The following is a 26,247-nucleotide window of genomic DNA, read 5'->3' as shown; positions in this document are numbered from 1 at the left end:
AGCATGTGTTCAACATTTCTCTTAAACCCTGTGTTGAGAACTTTGGCTGTGATAGCGCCATCTATTTTTTTTCACGATTTTGCTTACAAACTGTCATCAGATTAGGTCAGTTCTTGATATAGTGCTCAAAAGAGTCCACTACTGAGTTCCGTTGCATGTCTTGTGGGAGAGTTAGCTTGGTTCCTCCCCACATTTTTCAGAGAAGCTGCTGCAAAGCGGTTGTTACAGAAGCATTTTGCAATTTCGAAAACATTAGCCTTTATTTTTGGAACGCGGAAGTCTTTGGCTAGGAAGTGCATCAAATGAGCACTGCAACTGTATGTTATTAGCTGGGGACTCTCTTTTAAATATTTTTTTCTCATCTTGGATACATTTGCAGCATTGTCTGTGACCAAGCTGCGTTCTAGACATTTGAATTTTTTCCCCCACAGTTTGTTACAGCTTTTACTGCTACTTCTTGTAAGTATTCTGCTGTGTGTGCATTTGTTGATGTATCAATTGTTTCTGTAAGGAAGACATTCCCTTCTTCTGTTGTCACACAAGCACATACAACAGGATCATTGTGGACATGGCTCCACCCCCCAAGACTCAAGTTAACAATTTCACCCTCTAGACCTTTTGCACGCTGCTCGATTTCTCTTTCATACAGTTTATCCAGCAATTTGTCTGCATCATCTACTCTGTTGGGTGGACTGTATCCTGGTTTTAATGACTGAACCATGTTAATGAAGTGTGGGTTCTCAATCATACGGAAAGAAGAGTTTGTTGCATAAACAAACCCGGTAATTTTTTCATCAGTTCCCTCTTTTTGTAATCTGCTGGTTCTTATCACAAACATATCTATGGTTGTTTCTGGATGATGGAGATTATTTTTTCTTTTTGCTACAGGTGATATACTGTGGCTGTGTGAAATACATGATGTGACTGAAGCACTGATTGGCAGATAACTCTGAAACTATAGAAAATGATGGTGATTTTGAAGGTGGATAGTCTTCAGAATCCTGTATGTTGAGGATGGATTCTCCTAAACAAAATAAGTCAATGCAGTTATTTAATTTATTACCACATTGCTCATTTAGTATTACTCATTGCATTCACTGACACTCAGTACTACTTTAAAGGTGAAATTGTAAAAGGAAGATCTGCCTATTTCAGCTATTTATTTTTTTATCGCAACTGCATCAAAAATGATAGTACCATAGAGTAACAACTATATTTTTTGCTCAAACATGGGAATTCAAGAATAGTCTAGAAGAAAGAAGTATGAAATAAAAAAGTTTACCAAGCTGAAGATCCTGCATTTTCAGACATGTTCCTTTCATCATCTTCAATGCAACTTCCTCCTAAGCAGGAACACTTCTCACGAAGTTGTTTCATTTGGGCAACCAGGCCTTGCATTTCTTTGTTGCACTGTTTGCATTTTGCACGCATGCCTGTCTTACCAACAGGTAGAGGAACTTCATTAAAATATTCCCAAACTTGGTCTTTTCTACAGCCTGCTGCCATTATAGGTTTTCCTTTCTAGTGAGAGAATGGTATGGTAGATCTCAAATCAATTAAGACTACGCTCAGAAAGACCTCAAGACTTCTGGAATATGCTGCTCAAACAGTTTCACTTTTGTTTCTACTGTCTGTGCCTCCCTTCTCACATTTATCTCCAGACTTCTTCTCCTTGTCCAGATCTATTCCGCCCCCAACAATCTTCTATTCCTTGAACTGTTTGAAACTTTGCACTTTTAGAGAGAGAGAAGGGATTGACTTTGTGTACACAAATTTGCAGAGGAACAATAAGGTTGAGGTCTGTTATTTCTCACCTCTATTATTTATTTATGTCTGTATGTATTTATAACATTTTTGATGTTAACAAGAATGTTATCTCTGGAGACACAAATCCCCTGTTTGAGAACTGCAAAACTAACCATCTCTAATGGTATCTTCTAGACTGAGCACTGAGTCCCATTAGGTAGATAGAAAGATTAACCTAAACAAGGGGCTTCTGTATACATTAAACCCCTAAGAGTGAGTCCCTAATCCATGAACTATTGGAACTCATTTACAAAACTTTTCTTAAAATGAATATATTGTCTCATACTATAGAATTAGAATTTATAATCCCTATTCCATTATGAGATATCTGAGCTATCATGTATCTTAATTAAAACTATCTTAGGTTTTTTCCTCAAAGTGTTTTATCAAAAAAATCTGATTTAAATAAAAAAATCAATTTTTTAAAAAATAATTGATTTTTATCCACCCTGTACTATACAGATTTCACAGGGGAGACCAGTGTTTCTCAGATTGGGGGTCCTGGACCAAAAGGGAGTTGCAGGGGGATCGCAAGGTTATTTTAGGAGGGGTCAAGTATTGCTACCCTTACTTCTGCGCTGCCTTCAGAGTTGGTGGCCGGAATGTGGCAGATATTGGCCAGGTGCTCAGCTCTGAAGGCAGCGCCCCTCCACCCCCCAGCAGCAGTGCAGAAGTAAGGGTGGCAATACCATACCATACCACCCTTACTTCTGTGTTGCTGCTTTTGGATCTGGGCGGCCAGAGAGTGGCAGCTGCTGACTGAGGGCCCAGCTCTGCAGGCAGCAGCACAGAAGTAAGAGTGTCAGTACCATACCATGCCATCCTTCTGCGCTGCTGCTGGTGGCAGCTCTGCCTTCAGAGCTAGGCTCCTGGCCAACAGCGACCGCTCTCCAGCTGCCCAGCTCTGAAGGCAGCGCTGACACCAGCGGCAGCACAGAAGTAAGAGTAGCAGTACTGCAACTTCCCCTACAGTAACTTTGCGACCACCCCACCACCACAACTCCTTTTTTGGATCAGGAATGGATCCCTATAATTAAAACACTGTGAAATTGACCAAAATGGACTGTGATGCTCGTAGTTCTTATGCTGGCTTTTTTTATATTTGGTGTGTGTTCTGAAACCCCCTCCTGCTGTAGATTAAAGCTTTAAAATGCAACCCCTAATGGCTCAAACACTAGAAGGCAAATAAAAAGAACTCAAACTATATATATATATATTTTTAAAGCCTCATGATTTCTAGCCAAATCTTAAGGGGGGCGGAGGGGGGGCACTTGAGTCATGTCTTTTGAATGCTTGATGTTGGCAGTATTGTAAATGTCTAACCTTTTTTTGTATCTTACTAAGCTCTCATCCTCATTGATATCTTTTAGCAGTAAGCTCTGTTGGTTTGGGTTTTATTCCTAAATGCAGTCTGGAGGGCGGGTTTAGAGGATCAGCTATTGGCTTAGGTTTTCTGGGCATGAAGAAATGGACTCTCCATGTGGTGGTGGTTGCATGGAGGACGGCATGACATTTTGAAAGCAACTTAAAAAGAAAAATTGCAATGGCTTTCTGGAAATCCTAGACCCATTTCTAAGTCTGGGACAGCATTACTACCTATCTCTACCCCTCTTGGTTGTCCTTGTGACACTGCTTTAACTGAGCAGATGCGTCTTTTATCCTGCTAGTGGCTTTGAAATGTGAACTTGTGCCTAATGGATTGCTGCAGCAAATAATTTTACTGTAGATTGCTGCAACATATCAAGGGTCAGAGAGCTTGTCTTTATCAAAATAGATATCTGGTTTGCTGATAGAAGGTGGGTACGCTGTGTGCTTCTTAGTACTTTATTTTATTGTATCTTTAAGCATAGGAAAAATTTTAAAAAGAAAAAAAAACAATTTAAAATCAGCACTGAATTTGTTGATGTATGCATGAATTAGTTTCCAAATGAATCCCTGGTGCTACTCTTTAGCACAATGGTCCCCAAACTTTTCAGGGTTGTACCCCCTTATCCCTGTCTTTGCCCCCCCAACTGGGGCCAGGAGCAGGGCCAAGGCTCCAGGGGGAGGGGGGCGTAGACAGAGGTAAGGGGTCCAAGGATGGGGCCACAGCTGGGGGCAGGAGTGGCACCGGGAGCCAGAACCCCGCACACGGGGCTGACAGACAGGGCTAGGAGCGGAGCTGAGTGGCGCTCCCTCTCCAGCCTCTATGCGGGGTTGTCCTGGGGCCCCAGCCATGCCCCCGAATGATCCTCTGAGCCCCCTACAGGGGCACACCCCAAAGTTTTGGGACCTCTGCTTTAGCATATTACCTTTTTCATAAAATCAGATCAGTTGTGGTCGTTGGTAAAATTCTTCCTTTGAGTGGGCCTGAGGTTAGGTTTTTGGTACAGCTCTTAAACAACTTATTTCCTTTACTGTTTTACTCACAAGTGGTTCATCAGACCATCATAGACTTCATTTTCACGAATGGAATTGAAACCACTATGCTGATGTCATGTAAAAATTCCTCTCGGTATCAAACAGTTTGATAACCTGCAGCATTGGCTGCAGGATACAAGGCTGAATTATCTAAATATATATAAATGAATTACAGCACTATCCAGAAAAATCAGGGAGGGAAAAAAGCTAGCTTTATTATGGCAAGGATTTGACTCCACTAAAAAATGAACAACTTCACTTAGCAAGTTTTTTCTTGAGTGTAAATTGACAGTCAAGGTGTTGAATATTGTTTAGATGCAGATAACTTTACTTCATTTGGGAACAAATTAATATTTAAACAGCCATATATATTGCTCAGCTAATATTACATCAGGGCTTGAACAATGCCCACTCATCCAAGATGACTAAGAATCTTTCTCAGATAAGAGATTCTCCACAGGTTGAAGGCAAAGCTGTTACTTTTGGGAAAAGAAGTACATAACTTTTGTTTGCTAAAGAAAGCTTCCAAACATAGAACAAGAGTAAACTGATGGAGTGATGTGAAGACAGACATCTCCAGCTGCCTTTGTAAAGAGAGAAGGCTGTCATTACAGTTAGAATAGTTGGAGGGATGCATGGACTCTGGGTTAAGAGCAGGATGCACTGTGGGGAATGGCACCCATACCCCATTAAGCAGAGGAGACGTTCCGGAGGGCAGTCCCTTTAGCGGGAGCCATGGAACATAATTTCCCAAGCAGAGGTTTCTGCATTTACATGGGGGACTGTGCTGACACTATCCCCATCAGAGGACTCTGTGCTGGGGGAGGGAGGAGATAGCATGCACTAACTGACTATTAGAGAAACACCCAGCATTAATTTATTTGGACAATGGAAGGATACACTAAATTGACTTATTTGGGTGGCTATAAGGTGACTTAATTAAATTGTTGGTGGCAGTTTTGGTTAGTTTGTTTGATGGACAGCATCGTTAATTGACATGGGATTTATGTGCTGGGGCTGCTGTTAACTGGAGATGCAGATTTTACCCAGCAGGGAACTGGAGTCTTTAAGCCCAATCTAGCAGGGATATCCAACCAGCAGGAGATGAAGCAAGAAGAGGCAGGCCTTGGGGTGGGGTTGTGGCTTGAGAGTACCAGTGTACGTCAGCCTGGTGAGCAGACTTTATCCTCCAGTCAGTGTGATATTCCCCTCTGGTGTTGTCTGGACCAGTGATCTGTTGGCCACTCCAATTCTTGACTCTGGGAGCCAGCCTTACCCTGCTCTGCTGTGAGAACCCACATTCCTGGGCTGTTGACGCACAGCCTCTGGCATGTAAGCTGCTCCCAGCTACTTGCAACCAAATGATGCTAGCCAATATCTCCGGTCCCAGACACAACCCAAGGAACCTCTGTCTTGCAGTGTCCAGTTATACCTGCTGAACGCTGCAAGCTTATATAAGTTTGTCAATTTAACAAAGAAATTGATATGTACCAGGCTTGTTATCCCAAGGAGAGTCTCTGACACTTTAAACCAAATACGCTGCTTTAGGCAGAAGAAACAAACTGATTTATTAACTATAAAGGCAGATTTTAAGTGATTATAAGTCAAAGCATAACGAGTCAGATTTGGTCAAATGAAATAAAAGCAAAACTCAGTCTAAGCTGATCTTAACACTTTTAGTGTCCTTAAAAACTTAAATGCTTCTCACCACAGGCTGGCTGGTTACTTTTCAGTCAGGCTCTCCCCTTTGATCAGTGTTTCAGTCGCTTGGTGGTGGTGGTGGTGGTTGTAGATGTAAGTGGAAGAGGAAGAGAGCATGGCAAAATGTCTCTCCCTTTTATCATGTCCTTTCTTTCCTCTTGGCTTTGCCCTCCCTCCTCCCGCCCCCCCCCCTTCAGAGTCAAGTGAGCATTACCTCATTGCAATCCCAAACTGACCAAATGAAGGGGTGACTCCCTCAAGGGTCTAACAGATTCTTTTGTTGCTGCCTAAGCCAGTGTCCATTGTTCCTGTGAGGCTGGGCTGGGTTTGTCCCATCCATGCCCTGATGAGGTGTGAACTGCCTCTCTATTCCTGGAGAGTTTTTGCATGGGCTTGCTTTAAGGCTTAAGCCATGAGGATACATTTTCAGCCTCATAACTATATACATGAAATTATAACCTATAACCTTACTATAACATTACTGTAACAATTACTATAACAACCATGCTCAGTGCATTATGAGCCTTCCGAAGATACCCAACATGGCAAACTTTGCATTGGAAAGCACACAGTCTTTTTATAAAGATGAACATGGGAGTGTAGGGTGTTCCCCCGAGGTACAGAGCATCACAGTGAGGTGTTGGGTAATCGTTTTAAAGCCCTGTAATACATTATTTTCTGTTTAAGTGCTTTAATATTGTCTGGTGCTGATATTATTATTTGTTCTTTCTTTTTTCAGCCCAAAGCATTGTGTACAGCTGTTCTGAGTACGCTGGTTCTGGATGGTGAATCAGTCTATAATCTGACTTCTCTTCCTATCTTGTTGATGTTAGCCAGAGTGATTCTTGTGCATTCAAGACATAAACTTGCTGCTATTCAGGTATGAAATATGTGGAAATAGTTTATTGTGGTTGCCAACCATGGATTGGTTCTCATTTTTCTTCCAGTGTCTCATTCTGTCTACTATTTTCTTTCTCTTCCATTTCGTTTGTCTTCCCTCTTTTTTTGGCCTGTTCTGCTTTCTGAGATGACTTACTCTAAAAGAACAGTTCTACAAAACAAAGCAGTGACTACAATAGTGAGGGAATTAAAATCAAGGGTTATCTTTTCTAAAAGATAAGTTATGTAAATTGAATTTCTAATAGCTAAGCCAGAGAAATGTCTATTGGGACTTTTTCCCTTGTGAGGGATGAAGGCACCTCTTTTTCATGAAGATAAGTTCAGTGTTAGAATTTGCTGTTTTTCTTACATATATAATTAAAATAACATGAGTGTAAATGTACAGTAGTATGTACAGTTCTAACATACTGTAACCTTTCTGTTTCACAAACTTCTACAGACTGTAAAGTTATTTAAAAACTGTTAATCTTTGTAAACCGGTGCAGCACATTCTCTGGACAGGATAAGAGATTCCTCTCCTTGAGTTTTGAATAGTCAGCTAGATCCCCACCCTGCCAGCACATTAGGAGTACTAAACAACTATGGGGACCATATCCCTATCCGCCCCCCTTTCTGATTTCACATGAAAGACAGAGAGGTTTCCCTGAGTTCCTCCTTAAAATAAAGTTTTCTGACTATTTTCCTCCTTTGCCAATCAGACTGCTTCTAAGCTAAAGCAGAGGGCGATTCTGGAGCTGGGAAGGCCCTTAGCAGCAGTGACTTACCTCCAATGCATTGCAGTTGAGCAGGCCCTGGCTTGAGGTCAGAAGGCTTCCTTGGTCCATCTTGGTGCTTGGGCAGGCAATCCCTACTTCCAGCTGCATCTTCATAGGGGCCGGAATTAAACAGTGTGGGAGTGTTCCTGGTTGTTTTATACTTCTGGAAGCCAGGCTCTCTCTTGGTTTTTCCTCTCTCACTCCAGATGAATGCTGTTCAGCTCCAGCAATTAGGTCAGCCAGAAGGGGAGAAAATGTACCTGGTGTACAAACGGGCACAGTGAGGGACCTCCTCCTCCTCCTCCAAAGGCTTGTTTACACTATTAAAAGTGATAAAACCAAGTTTTAATGCTAGTTCAGGAGCATCAGCTGCTGAAAACCATTTTCTGCAAGTTTCCTAATGTGGCCTAGCCATTCTTTCTCATGTAAGTTTAAATCCAACAAAAAACTCTCAATATTTCAGTTCTGTAATAGTCATGTAAATGAGCTTAGAATTGGATAAAATTCTGAGAAATGTACCTTTTTAAAACATTAATATAGCCCTGTTTTTCACAAATACTATTCTACATGAAAGACTAAATACTTGACAAATTTTATAATAATTCAGAAGAGAATCCTGAAACCATCCCCCCAAAACTAAACTTAATAAAATAAGTGCCATGCACAGCTCTACTGACTTAACTGAAATTTTTACAAAAATGTTCTTTTCTACTCTGAGACCTCTGTGTGGCAAGCTGTAGGCCAGAGGAAATTTTTATCACTGAGCTTATAAACCCCAGATATATCCTCAGCTACAGGTTTGTGAATAGAATAGTATTCATTTCCTAACACAGTCATGTTTAAATTGCCTTTGGGTTTCTAAACAAAGTGATTGGGGGGGAAGGAGGGGAAGGATTTGACCTCTTTTACAAGGTCTCCTGTTTGTGAGCCATTGCTTTGTTCAGCTTGATATCATAAGTCATATTTCATTGCAGTTCAAAATAGACAGTATTTTATACATTTTGATAGCTCCTCTCAAGGCAGATTATAATCAACTGCATGAAAATTGGTTTAGATTTTTTCTCTAGATGCTGTGTGTGTGCAGTCCTTTTAGGTTGATGTACACTTATTTGTAGAACAGAAGTGTGTATATATAAATATTTCCTTGGCATTTATAGACAATAGCATATTTTAACACTTGCTTACACACACACATAGTGAAATAACCAGAATGAACAAATCTGGTAAACATTAAGGGCTTAGTGCCATTCTGCATAGAGATTCATAATATATTTATGGATAGTAACCTTAGTGTTATGTCTTATTGGCAAAATTACACTACTTGTGAACTCTAGCATGCACATTCTCCCAGTGCAAGCAGAGTGGGGTAAGTTAAATTGGGATAGATTTTTGTATCGCTTGTATGTGCACAACTTAAATCAGTTATAATTCTCCTTTGAGCTATGGTCTGAGATAGCCGTAGAACCTTGTCCATCCCTAGTATTACAATTTTTTTGCCTCAGTTAGTTTTCAAAAGCAAATACTTCATCTTTGTCAGCTATTCTTTATTATAAAGAAAGCCATTCACGCTTCCTTACTGTAGCTTCCAAAAAGCTCCTAAAGCCTTATCCAGATTCCATTAGTCAGTGGAAAGGCCTCTGCTGAAATCAGTGAGAGTTGGATAGCTCAGAGAGAGAACTGCTTTCTGCCACACATAAATGGTAAACCATAATTTAATTTGCATGTATGTGTTCATTTGTATAAAAACCTCAGTTTTATTTAAAAAAAGATGCTATGCACAAAACATACATACCTGACTCCAAATCACAAACACAATGAAATGAAAAGCTAAGCCACAATCAATATGTACCCTCTACTCCTCCACCCACAGACACACCTTACCACTATTGCACCTGTTGTACACCACAGTTGTCAACCTTAACTCTGCTCCTGTAGGGATGCTAGCCTCTGACCTCAGTATTCTGCAATATATGTAACATATAGATAGGCTTAGATTGATTGATTTATTTAATTTAAATATTTTTTTCTAATTTTAACAATTTTTATCCATTTAAAAAAAAATCCATTTGTAAGTATTTTTATTTTTTTTTTCATTTGGGGGGGTGGGCGGGGTAGTTTTGACAGTGGGGCTGCAGGGGGCTCCCTGTGCAGCCAAGAGGCCCAAGACACTGGGGCGCAAGGTGCGAGGGAGGCTGCAGTGTATTGTGGCCCTTGACACTGAATCCTTGCAGGCACAAGGTGAGAGGAAGGCTGGGGTCCTGGCAGAGAAGACCAACCCCGCCCCCCCTCCCCGCCCCCAAATTCGCCCTCCCAGCTAGGGCCATGAGGAGGAGGACAAGCTTCTGGCCAGGAAGGAAGCCACTCCATTGCTGAATGGCTCTTACTGGAAAAGGAGCCATTCAACAGAGGGGTGGCCTCCTCCATGGCCAAGGATGATGATGACAGATCACTGCAGTTCTGCCTGGGGGTCTCTGCTTGGCCAGCACTCTCGTCTTTCCCGCACCTTGTGTCTGCAGGGATCCAGTGACACAGGCTCCACTCACCAGTCAGGTGTGTGTGAGCGCCATCCTTGGCCAGGAACTTTTTGGCAGCAGAGTGTCCTTCCCTGGAGCCAGGGGCTTGTCATTCTCCTTGCAGTTCTGGCTGGCGGTCTCTGCTCTGTCCTGCCAGGTCCACAGCCTCCCCACACACCTTGTGCCTGCGCAGATTGGGGTATCACAGGCCCTGAGACAGCACAGGGAGTCCTCTGCAGCTCCGCTGTCAGGACCCGCTCAGTCTCTGCCGTGATAGCAGGGCTGCAGGGGGCTCCCTGCACAGCCACAGGCTGCGGACACCCAGTCCCTGTAGGCGCACTGATTATTACCAATTGATATTTTGTGTCAGCTGAAATTGACACTTACTCTTATGGTCAGCAGGAAGGGGCAATGCAGTGACGTCCTCCTGATCTGGCCCCAACTTCTTTGTGCCCTTCCTTCCCATCCATATAAACTTCCCCCTTCTCCCCACCTGTTAAAAGGGAGCCCTTATAGGGGCAACACACCTTTTCTTCCAGCTGGCCAGGCACAGCCCTCCCTTCTCTCTCACCACATGAAGATTGTGGTGAGCACAGTTTTGGGGAAAACTTAAACCAGACACATAGACACAAAAAGCTTTACTTCACTCTACCAGTCCAGATGCTGATTATTATTCACTGGAATTCATTCATAAATTCTCACTGTCCTCCTACCTTCCACAGAAGAAAACTGTGGTGTCAAATTTTGATTTCAGATAATAAATAAGACTTTAGAGGAGATGAACTGTAAAGAAACAAAGACCCAATTTTCATGATTTTTTTGAATGCTCGAGTTTGTCAATATTGCATAGAATCATAGAATAATATTTTTTACTACAAATCAGATACTTTTTCTTTTGCAGTGAATTTCATATGTAGATTTACAGAGCAAACCAGTCACTTACCTTTATATTTTGTGGGCTTGTTTTAAATGATATACTGAAGATATTAAAATCTACCCAATTGTTATAGATTGTGCCTATTGACTCTCTTATAAGTAAATGAAATTATTTCTTTAAAAGCTACTCTATTTTTCGTAGTGCAAAAAGCTGCATTAATATATCATTGTGGTTGAAAAGAAGAAAATTCAGTTATGACTCCTACAGCAACCGTAACTGCTTCCATATATGTGTACAGTAGAACCTCAGAGTTGCGAACACCAGAGTTAAGAACTGACCAGTCGACCACACACATTTGGAACCAGAAGTACACAATCAGACAGCAGCAGAGACCAAAAAAAAAGCAAGTACAGTATAGTACTGCATTAAATGTAAACTACTAAAAAAGTAAAGGGAAAGCAGCATTTTTCTTCTGCATAGTAAAGTTTCAAAGCTGTATTTAGTCAGTGTTCAGTTGTAAACTTTGGAAAGAACAATCATAAGATTTTGTTCAGAGTTACAAACAAGCATTCGCGAGGTATTCGTAACTCTGAGGTTCTACTGTAGTACATTTTGTCTGGCTCAAATTCAAGATTGCATTAATATTTTTGTATTGATTTTATAAAAATATTAACAAGTGTGCATATTCACACAACTCACGAGTTTTTAATGTTCACATGTTTATATGCTCATACATTGAAATAAACTTTTTAATGTGCAGAGTTCAAAATGTACACAAGCTTGCCTTGCTTTTTCTCCTGGGTGACGCACATTCTTTGTTAACTTGAAATTTATTTCAAACACATTTAATTTTAAACTGAATTTCTCTGAATATGTCAAAGGTACTGGGCCTTATTATTGAGGATGAACTTCATAAACCAGTCTGAAGTTTTAAAAATAGGCAGTGTCTAAGTTATCTGTGCACAGTAAAAATGCAAAGCTGCTTGGCACAAAAAACCATGATCTCTTAATATTCTGGAAACTTCAAAGCAAAGAATTAAAATTAAAGTTAGCTTGTCCTTACTAACCTCAAGCATGTAAACATCATGGTCAGCCCGCGGCACGCGCCCCCCCGACCCCCCTCCCCCAAATTACTAGCTTGAGTTAAAAATAAGTTAAAAAATAATACATTTTGAGTTCTTTGGATTTACCTTCTGGCTTCTGGCACTCACTTCACATTTTCAAGCTAAGGCAAGAAACTTTTTTTTAAAAAGCAAAAGGTGAGATTCTCATGTAAATGCCTGATTCCATAATCTGAGATTCTAAGAGAAACACCAAATATGACTTGTGATAAAATTGCACTGTAATTTTCAGACAAAAATGTAGAGTTTAGGTAACAAAAATGTTTGTTTTATATATAAAATGTGGACATAAGTATTAAAGCAGTTTTACAAATATCTCATATTATTGACTACAAGTGAAAATGCGGTGTTATAGCTGTGTTGGTCCCAGGATATTAGAGAGACGAGGTGAGTGAGGTAATATCTTTTATTGGACCAACTTCTGTGGGAAGTTTTCAGCTACTCAGAGCTCTTCCTCCGGTCTGGGAAAGGTGCATAGAGTGTCACAGTTAAATACAAGATCAAACAGATAGTTTAGCATAAGTAGTTAGCACATATTCTAGGGGACCATTCAATGTGATGTGGCCGATTAACACCTTTCTCCCCCCTGCCCTTCCCCCCCCAAAAAGCAAAAAATGAGTTACAGATTGTTATAATAAGCCCTAAATCCAGTGTCTTAGTCTATAAGGTGCCACAGGATTCTTTGCTGCTTTTATTAAGACCATGATTTATAAATTTAAATTCCCATGCTTGTCTTTGGAAAGTGTTGCGTAGGTTTCCTCTGAGGGTGAGGAAATGATAGGTCAGATGTAGAGTGATCACTTTGGGAAAAGTGTTCACCCACAGGTGGTGTGGTTTTTTTTTTTTTATTATTATTTTCCTGTGAGAGTTCATTCAAGAGCTAGTGACTTTTCTGGTTTCACCCACATAGTTGTTGTGGCATTTAGTGCTCTGGTTATGTTGTGATAGGCATGTGAAAATGTCACACATGCTATCTCTCATCTTTCCTTCATAGGAATGTATTGAAGCCTCAGTCTTTTTTGATGTAGGTGTAACGACAGCCAATATGTGTAGAGTAGATAAGACAACGTTGTTCATCTGGATTGTATCTGTAGGACTGAGATCTAGCCCGTGTGTTTGATGTAGATTGGATTTTCTGACTCACGTTGGCCTGCCAGAGCCTGGATTTGATTACTCTCAGGAAAGGCTTCAAAGACTAGAATGTGGTTTATTTGTTGCTGTGTAGAAAGAAGTACACATGGTTTTCTGTTACTGGACAACCTCAGGAGAGAATTCCTTTACCTCCCTTCGGTATATTAATGGTTATCTATTTATGAATACTAAACTGCACTTTCAGCCTTATCAAATTAGCTTGTGTTTTGTTGAGTATGCTCAGAATGATCTTAATATGAAATCCTAAAATGTCTGAATCTGATAGTTCTTTTACATATGTTGTGTTGAGATGTGCATGTTCCTTGAATCAGGGAATAGATATCTTGGCAAGGTGTGCTTTAAATTCTAACATGTAGAAGAAGAAAAACCTTCAATGCCAGTCTTCAACCTGTTGGTGCAGAGCTGTGTCCGAAGAGAGAAATGGTTGAAATTTTAAACTACAACCCTTAAAATAGCAAGGAGAAAGAGAGGCAAGGCTGTAGGGAATTCAAATCACAACTAATTGAATTCTCCCTTTTTATTGGGTGACACCTTTTCTCCATTTTATATCAAAAAGCTGTGCGGCATTTGTATTGCACAAGAAATCTGTCATAAAGATACAGTGATAATTGTCTTATTTGTGAGACAGCTTCAAACTTTTAGCACTCCCCTTTTCAGAAGAAAGGAGGGAATGTTTGGAAAGGAACATTGTTGATTGAAGCCATCATCTGAGGGGAATACGAGAGGGGAAAAATTATTAATTTTAAGTGACTGAGCACCCATCTATATAGTAAGATTTTTTTTTTTCTTTTGACTCTTTCAAATTATATCAAGGCTGAATAAATCTTGAATCTACAGTTTAGGAAACTTCCTACCTTAATCTAATCTCAAGTAGCTCAGATTTGGTATTGAATTTTTATAAAGCAACTGTATTTGTGTTTTTGAAATTATTTTTTTTAAATCTGTTTATAAAAGAAAATCAGTTGTATTTATCATTCATTTAAAATATTCTTATTCTCCGTTTTAGACATTGCCTTGGTGGACTTTGCGATATGTGAATATTCACCAGCAGTTGCTAGAGGAGCGATCGCCTGAGCTCTTTGCTCTTGCCCGGAGTTGTATAGAACAAGGTAAGTTTCAAATTATTTGATTATGTTCGCATATAATACCAATCATTTGTCAGAAGAGTTTTGTAGATGGTCACAGTTTGCAGCATTGTGCCTATCAGGTGCTTTTGTAACTGCAGAGAGTAGAAAGACACTTCTTAAATTTACATTGGTTTAACAATTTTCTCTTGTTGGTGGGTGCTCTGTAATCCTGAATACACTCTATCTGCTTGGAAACAAAAAGTGTTTCCGTGGTATGCCACTGTTAATATGTCTCAGATTGACTTGCAGGCATTGTGCCTGTCTTGTCTCTTATTTAACAAGGCTCATTTGAGTTTCAAATGTGAATTCTTCTGGTTTTGTGCTCCTTTGTAAGAGACACTGAGCAATTTTCTACTGCTCCTCCTCACAGAATATCAGAATTCTTATCTTGAACCAGAAATGTTCGGTACATGGTGTTCAATTCCAAAGACGTGCTGGGTTACATTGCAGAAAGAGAGCATTATTTTTAAATTGAATTTTGAAGTGAATATTGATGCTGAGGAAAGCAGACTAATAGTGTTAGAAGTAAACATAAATAAAATACCATTGATTTTTAAGACATTGAGTTTATTTGTTAGCTGAAGATTTTTTGCTATAACTATGAAAGCCTAAAATTACATTTTCAACAGTGTTTTTTAAGACATTTTTCTCTCCCACTTAGCCATGCACTGGCATGTATAGATTTTGCCCTTGCCAAAAAAGGTATAGACAATTTTAAATTCCGTATTTTACAGGATGAACATTTTTTTTTTTTTTTTGTAATGAAAGGTTATTTCCTGGGGTTTGAACCAGCTCTAGGATCAAGGCATGACAGTGATGCCCAGTGTACCAAATAGTAGTTTGGTGCCGTTGCAAAATCACCATATGAATAGCAAAAACTTGTAAAATACAATGGTAAGGGCTGGTCTACACTAGGGGGGCGGAATCGTGAATAGCGTAGCTGAAGTCGAAGTATCTTAGATCGAGTTACCTACCGTCCTTACGGCGCGGGATTGACATCTGCGGCTCCCCCTGTAGACTCCGCTACCGCCGTTCGCCTTGGTGGAGTTCCGGAGTCGACAGGAGCGTGTTTGGGGATCGATATATCGCGTCTATATTAGACGCGATATATCGATCCCCGAGAAATCGATTGCTCCCCGCCGATACGGCCGGTAGTGAAAACGTACCCTAAGATTGAGCATAGAATTATATTGGGCGCAATCCTGTGAATTGGTGAGTGATCTCCACTGCCATTGGGCTGCTCCAGCATCCACTAAATTCTGTAGTGTTTATCTTTCTCTGTTCGAGAGCTTTAAACAAACTTCCACACAGTTGTATTGTATGAGTGTGGGAAAACTTCATTTATGGACTATAAATCATTTAACTTCAGTAATTTAGATGTCTAATTGACTTGGGCTTTGGCTACACTTGCACTTCAAAGCGCTGCCATGGCAGCGCTTTGAAGCGCTAAGTGTAGTCAAAGCGCCAGCGCTGGGAGAGAGCTCTCCCAGCGCTGTCCGTACTCCACCTCCCTGTGGGGAATAACGTACAGCGCTGGGAGCGCTGGGGCTTTGACCACACTGGCGCTTTGCAGCGCCGCAATTTGCAGCGTTGGAGAGGGTGTGTTTTCACACCCTGCTGCAGCACTGCAAATTTGCAAGTGTAGCCAAGGCCCAAGTGTCTTTAATCCATAACACTGGGAAACTTGCTGTGTAATCACACTTTTCAGAAGAAAGGAATTCTAGGACACCTTTACTTTTATCACATGAAATTAAATTAGTTGACATGCTGACATACAGGCCAAGGAAATCTTGGACATTAACTGACATCAAGATAAACAACTCTGATTTGAGCTCCTAATATCCTTATTAGCAAATGTATAATCATTTTAGCAAATTCTATTTTTAAGGTAAAAATCAGATGTACTGATCAGTGTGGTAATTGAGCACTTCAGGAAAAAAAAATTAAACCTAATCAACCTGTTGCTTTAACCTATAAAATCCTATAAAATCTGACCTTCGAGATGTGCTGCAAAGCCAGTCTTCCCCCTCCCCCCCCACCTTCTTCAAAGGGAAGAATTGTGAAGGTGGTGAATTGTTGGGGAGAGAGAGAGAGAGAGTAGTTTTGCCTGATTTGCTGCTGGTGGTGGGGCGTGGACTAGATTAAATGAAAATGTTGCTACCTAGTTATAAATGAATGGGGTTTTGCTATTTCTTTTTTTATCTTCAGGACTCCTAGTCTGGATGGATAGCTGCTTCTTAAAAACTCTGTATAAAATTAACTAAATGTCAGACAGGTGGCTGCTGCTATTTGTTGTTCAGGTTAGGAAGGGGAAGGTGGAGGGAGTCCAAAAGCTTTTTCAATATTATAGAGAATGCAAATGACCCATTTGTAATACTCTGCAGTGATTGTTGCTTTGAATACAAGAGTTGTATAGATGACTGATCAGTGAGAGGGAGACAGTGTCAACATCAGTCTATATGCCAGCAGTTATTCAGTTGCACTTGAGACTGTAGTTTATCATTTATTTGGCTGAACATTTCTATGATGACTTTGCTGGAGAGTACAAAGTACTTTAAAAATAAAGTATTCTTGCTTGTCTGAAACTCTTACTCAAAGAATCAAGGTAGCAGGAAAAACAAAACCTGTAATACAGAGTATTTTGTCAGACAGCGATTTTGAGTACAGACGCCCTCCGACTTGCGCAATCGTTCCGTTCCGGAAAGCCTTGCATAACTCAAATTTTGCATAAGTTGGAAACATATACCTGTACATTACGCAAAAAATTCCGCAACTTGAAAATCCTATTTCTGGCTGATGGAACTTTTTCCATAAGTGCGAATTTGCGTAAGTTGGGTCTTGCGTAACCTGGGGAGCGTCTGTAGTTAGCATGTGCGTTGCCTTAGAAATTCTTAAAATTAAGATTTTAGAGCAAACCTAAAAATAGGATGCTATGATTGGGGCACATTAAGGTTATGTCTGCACTGGTGTGCATACCCTAGTACGGGTTGTGTTCATGCGGGCTTGAGCCAGCCAAACCCACCCCAAAAGTCTGTTTGCTCTGCTAGACATGCATATAATGCGGTGTACCCATGTGCATCCACACTGCTGCTGTGGGTACACAAGTTTAGTGCTACTATTTCAGGGTCGGTATGCCAGGGTTCTTGGAATCACATGGAGACACTGTAGGAACCAGTTTTTGGTGTGGTGTTAGTACTATATTGCAGTCCTTCTTGGATCCATATGTGAAACACATTTCACCTTGCCTTCACACACAGGCTGATGACAGTTCTGGCTCATGTTGCCCTTACTTCTGTTTCTGCAAAACTGGGTTGTAGTCATGGATCTATTGGATGAGCTGTTCCTATTCCTTATTGCAGGACAAATGTTTATGTAGTGGAGTAGGTGCATGGCAAGATGCTGGATGGCATTTCAGAATCATTTTTTGCCGAAATCAAAGACAGATGCTTGCAATAGCAATTCATTTTTGGCACAGTGGACAGATATGCTGAATGCCCCTATTGCCTTTGGTGTACCATCATTTCTGGTGCAGGAGAACTAGCTCAGTGTGGTGGGATCTCATCATCCTGCAGGCTTGGAAGCAGCAGCAGTGGCTCCAGAGCTTCCACATGAGGAAACAGACCTTCATGGAGCTATGTGAGAATCTTGCACAACCCTCCAGGACCAGGAGACTTGATTGAGGGAAGTCATATTGGTACAGAAGCAGGTTGTTGCCCTGTGGAAGTTGGCCATCCCAGATGGCTACATGTCCATTGGAGTTGGAAAGTTCACTGCGAGGTTTGTGAGGTGATTAACACTGTGGTATACCCAGTGGTGGTTGGCATAAGAAACGATCCAGAAATAATAGCTAGTTTTCAAAGGATGAGGTCCCCAAACTGCATTGAGGCCATCAATAGCACTCATGTATCCATCGTTTGTTTGCCACAAGGAACAAGTGAATATGTGAACCACAAAGGTTACTATTCCATTATTATGCAAGACTTGGTGTACTACAGAGGCAGGTACATGATTACTAACCTGTGGAAAACTCAGGAAAGTTTCATGATGCCAGGGTGCCGAGATCTCTCTTGTACTTTAAGGGGGAAACGGGGACTTTATTCCCCAGAAATGATATTGTTATAAGCAGTGTATCTGTGCCACTTGTTGGTTTTGGGGGAACCCCACATACCACTCCTGCTAGGATTCATGAATCTGTACCCTGACATCAGGAGTCCTGGAGAAAAAGAAATTAAATTTAAATCTCTGTAGCTGCAGGATGGTCATGGAGTGAGCATTTGATAGGCTGAAGGCTCGTTGGTGCTGTCTGTGAATCTGCCTGGATGACAGTGTGGCCTGCTTCACACTGCACCACAGTTACGAGGCTAAAGGCACATATTTCTGCACCAAGTGAACTCAGGATGCTTCTGGTTTGCAAACTCAGTACAGTCAGCAGCATCCTACACATGTGCATACTGATGCTGGGTCCAGGCATGCAAGGGAAAATAGGGATGCCATGTGTGCATACATCCAGGCAGCGCAGGGAGACAAAGGATGACATGGAACTTTTGCTGCTGCTAAGGGCTACCTTTATAGCCTTCCTGTAAAGCTGCTTTAACATAACAGCCATACTGGATCAGACCAGTGGTCCATCTAGCCCAGTATCCTGTCTTCTGACAGTGGCCAATGCCAGGTGCTTCAGAGGGAAAGAACAGAACAGGTAATCCTCAAGTGAGCCATCCCCTGTTGCCCATTTCCAGCTTCTGGCAAACAGAGGCCAGGGACACTTTAGAGCATGGTTTTGCATCCCTGCCCATCCTGGCTAATAGCCACTGATAGACCTATCCTCCATTAACTTATCTAGTTCTTTTTTGAACCCTTGACCTTTACAACATCCTCTGGAAAAGAGTTACACAAGTTGACTGTGTTGCCGGCCCAAAAGGCCTGAGGCAGCAAACAGTGGTTCGTTGCCCGGTGTGCTTCGTTCCAAATAACACACCAAGGTGGAGAATGCAGAAAAAGTTTATTTGAGCCCAAATAAAGGGTGCAAGGGAGATATTACAATCTTAAATCCTGCACACAGATACAAGCTGTGTGTCTCTTCTTATACATAACTTCAACTAGGCATCCTCATTACCCCCCACTAGTCTCCTCCCCGCCTCCTATATAGTATACACATTGTATAGTTAACAATTAAATCATCCTTGACAGCAAACAATTCATCTCGTAACTTTTCAAGGCTGTTACCTTGGTTTACTTCTGAATTTATTACTTTGCCTCCCCTCCCCTCTTTCTAAACTAAACACAAGTAGTAAAAAGGGGCCCTATCTTCTGTCAGTGTTACACTGATAAGAAGCTGTTACACATTCCATTTTTAATACTAGCCTGGGAGTTCGACTAAAGTTTAATATGGAAGGACTCTGGACAAGCATAAAATAACTTTGGTCCATTGAGGCCTGGTACAGAAAAGCTTCATTAATACTGTGGTTTTTCCACCCTCCTGGGTTATCTAGGGCTATGCCTAATGGCACCAACAACTGTACAGTAATTCCTCACTTAACTATAACGTTATGTTCCTGAAAAATATGACTTTATGCAAAACGATGTTAAGCGAATCCAGTTTCCCCATAAGAATTAATGTAAATGGAGGGGGTTAGGTTCCAGGGAATTTTTTTTCACCAGACAAAAGACATTATATACATATACAGTATAAGTATTAAACTGTTTGTTTAAAATTGTTTAAAATTGTACACAGCAATGAGTGATTGTGAAGCTTGGTTGAGGTCCTGGAGTAAGAGGGTAGACTATTTCCCAGGGAATGCCTTGCTGCTAAATGACGAACTAGCACTCGGCTGAGCCCTCAAGGGTTAATACGCTGTTGTTAATATAGCCTCACACTCTACAAGGCAGCATGGACTGAGGCAGGAGGTAGGAAACACAATAGATGCAGGGCAGTAGCTGCAAACACTTCCCAGCAAAAACTGAAGATGATGGTGAGCCCACACTATCCAGCTGGAGCCCACCACTCCCTCCTCCTGACAGCACATGCATGGCTGCACAGGTGCTGACTTTCCAAAGTGTTGGGGGGTGCGTGCATGAGTGAGAGAGAGAGAGGGAGAGACACACATGCATTGCCCCTCTAAGTACCTTGACCCCAGTTCAAGTACGTTGCCGTTTTAAGCAGATCAGACAGGAAACAACAGTTTCCAGCAAGCTCCCACCTTTCTGTCCCTGAACCTGTCCCCCTCCTCCGCTTTGTGGAGAGGGGGTACAGAGTGTGGGTGGGGGGCAGGAGCAGGGAGACATCCTGATATCAGCACCCCTTAGCTCCCCTCCCCCAGCAAGCAGGAGGCTCCCGGGAGCAGCTCCAAGACAGAGGGCAGGGCAGGAGCAGCACAGCAGTGGAGGGAGGGACAGTTGAACTGCTGCTAGGCAGCTGCCGAGCCACGTACCTTGCAGGGAATTTAGGGGAGCTGATCGGGGGGAAGGGGGACTGCTTGGCCTCCCCTGGTTCTAATCCCCACAAGAAGGGGCTGCTTTTCCAGAGAATCCTGCAAGCAGTGGACAATGCAGGCAGCTGCCAAACAACGCTATAAGGGAGCATTGCACAACTTTAAATGAGCTTGTTGCCTGATAGATCAGCAACGAAACAATGTTAACCGGGACAGCTTTAAGTGAGGAGTCACTATATGTCCTGCAAAGCAATACTTCCTTAAACCTTACATGATGCACATGCCAAGCTCAGAGTGTGGTGCAAAAGTTGTTCTTAAGGGTTTTGTGTTCAACTGATTATCACTTGCTGAAGGTTTTAATGTGTTTGTGCTTTTACCGATGCATATCTGTGTGAAACCCATCATTACAGGTTACTTCTAATGCATTTACAGTTTGGGATGCAGGTTGTGCTGGGGGCAGTTTTCACTGTGCATGTGCTTCTCGCTGTCCATATCTGTATGTAACCCATCTTAACAACTTTGCTCTGATGTGTTTACATCTTGGGGTGGGTCTGTTTCTGGCAACAATTACAGCCATTGTTGCTTTGCATTGCTTTTCAGTTTGTATGTGCAACTGTGTGTGGAGCCCATAGTTACAAGATTTCCACAATGTTTTATGGTTCAGTTTGCAGCTGCTGCAGGGGATTGTTGCAGTCTTTTTAAGACTAATTGGGTTTTGAATGTCCCTACTGAATACTACTATTTACATCTGCAACTTTACTAAGTTTCCCAGGACCGGCAACTGGACTAGACATCTCTCTCCTAAACAGCTTTAAAGCTATGCTGGACTGTGCTGTGTTTTCCCCCAGACCAGACCAGACCACCCACCCCCTTTGCTCTGTGTGGCCCCAGAAGGCTGCCTGTATCCTGTAGATAGGCCTGGCCTGACATTCCAGCAAAGAAAAGGAAGTTCAGCGAGAGACACTTCATTAAGTTACATTGGTCCCAGAGCTGCACCAGAAACCTCTCTTTCAGCCAAATGCAAACCTATCGTGAACTCTTCTGTGTTTCCCCCTGAGACCAGACTTCCCACTCCATGCTTTCCCACGACATTTCCTGCCTGCCAGGCAGTCAGGAAAGAGACAGAGGCATGCTGATTTTTACCTTCCCAAGTTTCTATGGAATGTGGTCTGCACCTTAACCCACGCTCCCTGTGATCGTAGATCTTTGGAAAACAGTCAACTTAATGTTTAAGATTTTTCCCCCCAGTAGGTCGATTTGGGGGTTGGGAATAGCAGAGGCTGGTCGGAGGGGGAAAGGTGGAGGAGGTGGTATTGAGATGGGCCGTGACAGTGGCATGGCTTCAGCATTATTTCTCGCACACAGTAACACACAGGGCAATGCTTGGCATATTATCGAGGGGAAAAAAAATAATTGCACATAATTTAAAATATCCTTGATTTTAAAAGTGCAAACTTTGCACTACAAAAAGGGAAGAGTATTTTGGAGGGAAGGAGTGGCTTGCATTATTAACTTACCAGCCTGGGGTTCTGCACCTTGCCGAGGCACCAGTCCATCTTCAGGGTCCTCTGTAAGGGCTTCTGCAGCCTGATCCTCCTCCTTTCTGACTGCTTTCTGGGTCTTCAGGGTTATCCTTGATATTTCTAGCTGCATCAGCACCCTTGTCACTGTCCCATTGAATGATGAGAATGGAAGGCAAGTATCAGGGGGTAGCCTTGTTAGTCTGTATCTGCAAAAACAACAAGGAGTCCGGTGGCACCTTAAAGACTAACTGATTTATTTGGGCATAAGCTTTTGTGGATAAAAAAACCTCACTTCTTCAGATGCATGGAGTGAAAGTTCCGGATGCAGGCACTACATAATGACACATGAAGAGAAGGGAGTACCTCACAAGTGGAGAACCAGTGTTGACAGGGCCAATTCGATCAGGGTGCATGTAGTCCACTCCCAGTAATAGATGAGGAGGTGTCAATTCCAGGAGAGGCAAAGCTGCTTTTGTAATGTGCCAGCCACACAATCAAGGGCTCATTCACCTGCACACCTACTAATGTGATATATGCCATCATGTGCCAGCAATGCCCCTCTGCCAGGTACATTGGCCAAACTGGACAGTCGCTACGTAAAAGAATAAATGGACACAAATCGGACACCAGGAATGGTAACATACAAAAGCCAATAGGTGAACACTTCAATCTCCCTGGTCATTCTGTAACAGATTTAAAAGTAACTATTCTTGAACAAAAAAACTTCAGAAACAGACTTCAAAGAGAAACAGCAGAACTAAAATTCATTTGCAATTTAACACCATTAAGTTGCGCTTGAATAGGAACTGGTTGGAAAGAGGTTAATGAATGATGGCCAACATTTTCAAAAATGGGTGTCTGAAGTTAGGTCCCTACGTCCTTAACACCTGAATAATGACCAGACTTTCAAAAGTGTTTCATTGGGTGCTGCTGAATACTGAGCACTTTTGAAAATCAGGCCACTTAATTAAGTGTTTAAATTTATGCATACTTTTTGAAAACCTTCGCCCAAATATCTTAAAACCCAGTGTATTCCTTTGCAATTATGCTACATAAACTCTTCTGTATAAATCCTGGGCCATGTCTACACCTTTAGTTTTAAGGAAATTGTACACCACTGCTAGCAATGATTGGCATTACCTTTGTGATCTGCACCTACAATGCCAGATGGACACTATGATTTAAAAAAACAAAACAAAACACATGTAAACAAGGTCATGGTTGTAGTAGTTCACAGTCCCCGTATCAGCAGACAAACTGCAGTGTAAAGGTGTTGTATTTTGGTAAAGAATCTGTTTTTGTACTAACCTTTTTGTGTTAGTACAAATGCTATTTCAAAATAAAAATATTAAAAAACCATATTGCTGCTTTTTCTGTTTACCTAGGATATTAAAATTTCTGACATACTTTTCTTATATGAGGACCTTTATTTATAATGTGATAGAAAAATGGATTGTAAAGCCTACATTGGCTAATACATTTTAAAGAACCAATTACTTGTACCATGTTTCTCATGATTTTGTATTTCAGTTGCTTAGCTGAAGAACAAACTTGGGAATTCTTAATGCATTTTATTAACCAGAATAGAATATTTAGTGAGAGAACAAGTAATCATGGTATATAAAATAAAGATGATTACTAATAGGGTTGATTACTAAGCTTAGTAATAGGGTTTAGCAAGTTTAAAAGAAGGAATTTAACTTGGGGTATTACAGCTTATCAGAAGATAGCAAATCAAGTCACAATAACAGTAAATATCTTTAGCTTACATCTTGAAGCTTCTTCATCTCTCTGACAAGCTGTCATTTTCTTGTGACCACAAGTTCTGTGCAATTTCTAGACTGTGATTGCTTTGGACACTCGTGATTTCTCTCAGCTGTTGTTAGGAAAGTTGTTTTCCTGTCATAGGTAGTGTTATGTTGAATTAGTCTCATCACTCTTAATGTATTGGCTTAGCAATTATTTCTAGACAACTAGCATTAAACTTTTTAATGAAACACAAGTATATGATATACACTTGTCATTCACAGGATCCTCAATTCAAGTGTGCAGTTACTGAGAAGTATTTAAATTAAAATAACCAAGTATTTATTTTAGTAAAGTGAAATAAGTAACAAAAGATTCTGTACGCTTATCCGTTGGAACTGGTGTGAAGGTGGACTTTCCAGTTCAGCTGGACAGTCTGCAATGACTGACTTCTCGAGGATACTTGCAACTGAAGTTCCTAACTAATTTTCATTCAAGGTGGTGTGACAGATGTATTCTTACTCTTCTCCATTATTGCCATGGTCACCCCAGTGACTAAAAGAGAGTTAACAAAATGGTTCTCTATGAAAAGACTGTATTTGTTACCCTCAGTGACCATCCAGGGGCTCCAGTTCAGTGTCCGTTTACATTCTGAAAACATCACATCAGTTCTAAATCAAGCTGAGCTCATTCCCCAAACACGTTTCTCATGACACTGTAAATTGGAGAATGAATCTGATTATAAAAAGGTAACATTAAATAGGCTTGTCTCTTTCACCGAGAGGATGTCAACTGATTGTCTGCGAGTAAGATACCAGTCCTGTGTAGCTTTACTGTCCAATATAAAAGAGGAAGTTTGAACTGTCCTTCATTTTTCTTATAGCTGATAAAATGTTTTTGTGTGGCTGTCCCCACAGAGGAAACTTTAAGAAATTTCTTAAATAAAAAATGTATTTATTTTTAAAAGTTCTGATTAGATTCAGGTAACGTATTAACACCCACTTCCAAACTTTTAAATTTGTGGAGATATAGTGGATGATGGGCCCACTGTAAGTTTGACAAACTTTCCTTTTTGGGATTATCAGTCAGTGTTTTTTCTTAGAACTTCATTCCCCTGTGGGTGTACTAATGTCTTTTTTCTTCTTGGTTTTTATTTTGCAGTGACAAACTTAAAGACTTTGTTCACAGATGATGAATGTTGGCATTTGGCAGTTCAGTTCCATCTTGAATGTGCCTATACATTTTTGAATTACTATGAGTATAAAAATGCTAAAAAGCATTTCAACACAGCTAAGGACATAACTAAACTACAGATTAATTTGACAGGTAAGTTTTGTTTACAAATGTTATGAAAATGTGCTTTAACTAGCCTTGTATCGCTTGAGATTTTTTTAATGGCCACGAAAAAATAGAAGGTGAGGTAATGTTTGGGAAATGCTTGCTTGTTAAGGGCAACTGTTCATTTTAAGGGGTTGGGGGGCGGGGGGAGAGATTGATTCTTGAATTTGTAGCATATTCTGAATTTATATTGGTATCTGTGCAGTTACAGTTTGTGCTTCTGTTCACTTGTAAATAGTGCTGAGAGGGTGCAGAAGAAAAATGAGAATCAACACATGCACTAAGATACATAGTGTTGTATTGTGATTTCATTTCTAAAAGCACCACTTCCTGAAAAACTGCAGAATAGTAGGCAGTCATTGTTTGTTTGTTTGTTTGTTTGTTTGTGAAACATCATTCTAATTCCTGGAAGTACTCATGTACAACATGGAAAATGAAGAGTGTGTACACAGACTGTAAATAGTAGTGACAAATGGCACAAATGGAACGTCACTAAACCCTCTCGTTGTTAGAAAATTAACCTTCTTTTCTGTGTCTTGTAATTCTATAGCAAGTGCATTGGATTTTATTACATTTTTTTTTCTTCTGTGTATCAAAAGTTTATTCATGATTTATGAAAGAAGATCATAGAATCATAGGGTTTGAAGGGACCTCAGGAGATCATCTAATCCAACTCCCTGCTCAAAGCAGGACCAATCCCCAAATGGCCCCCTCAGGGATTGAACACACAATCTTGGGTTTAAGCAGGCCAGTGCTCAAACCACTGAGCTATCCCTTCCCCTATGTAATGGTAACTCCAGAAATACTACAGAGGAAATGGAGAGGACGGGAATAGAGGGAAAATTCCCCAAACTTTTAAA

General features: G+C 41.0%; 1 protein-coding gene across 4 annotated transcripts in view; it reads left to right on the top strand.

Annotated features, from left to right (window-relative positions):
* The window catches only part of TTC27 (tetratricopeptide repeat domain 27), a 193,895-nt gene that overhangs the window by 25,028 nt on the left and 142,620 nt on the right, over positions 1 to 26,247 (top strand). For all 4 annotated transcript variants that reach the window (XM_039531879.1, XM_039531878.1, XM_039531877.1 and 1 more), the window contains 3 exons: positions 6,647 to 6,787; positions 14,232 to 14,334; positions 25,211 to 25,375. In XM_039531879.1, the coding sequence (XP_039387813.1) occupies positions 6,647 to 6,787; positions 14,232 to 14,334; positions 25,211 to 25,375 (409 nt within the window). The remainder of the gene's footprint in view (positions 1 to 6,646; positions 6,788 to 14,231; positions 14,335 to 25,210; positions 25,376 to 26,247) is intronic.

Source organism: Mauremys reevesii, linkage group 3 (genome assembly GCF_016161935.1).
Source record: "Mauremys reevesii isolate NIE-2019 linkage group 3, ASM1616193v1, whole genome shotgun sequence".
Lineage (NCBI taxonomy): Eukaryota > Metazoa > Chordata > Testudines > Geoemydidae > Mauremys > Mauremys reevesii.
This window is presented reverse-complemented; position numbering and strand designations above follow the sequence as displayed.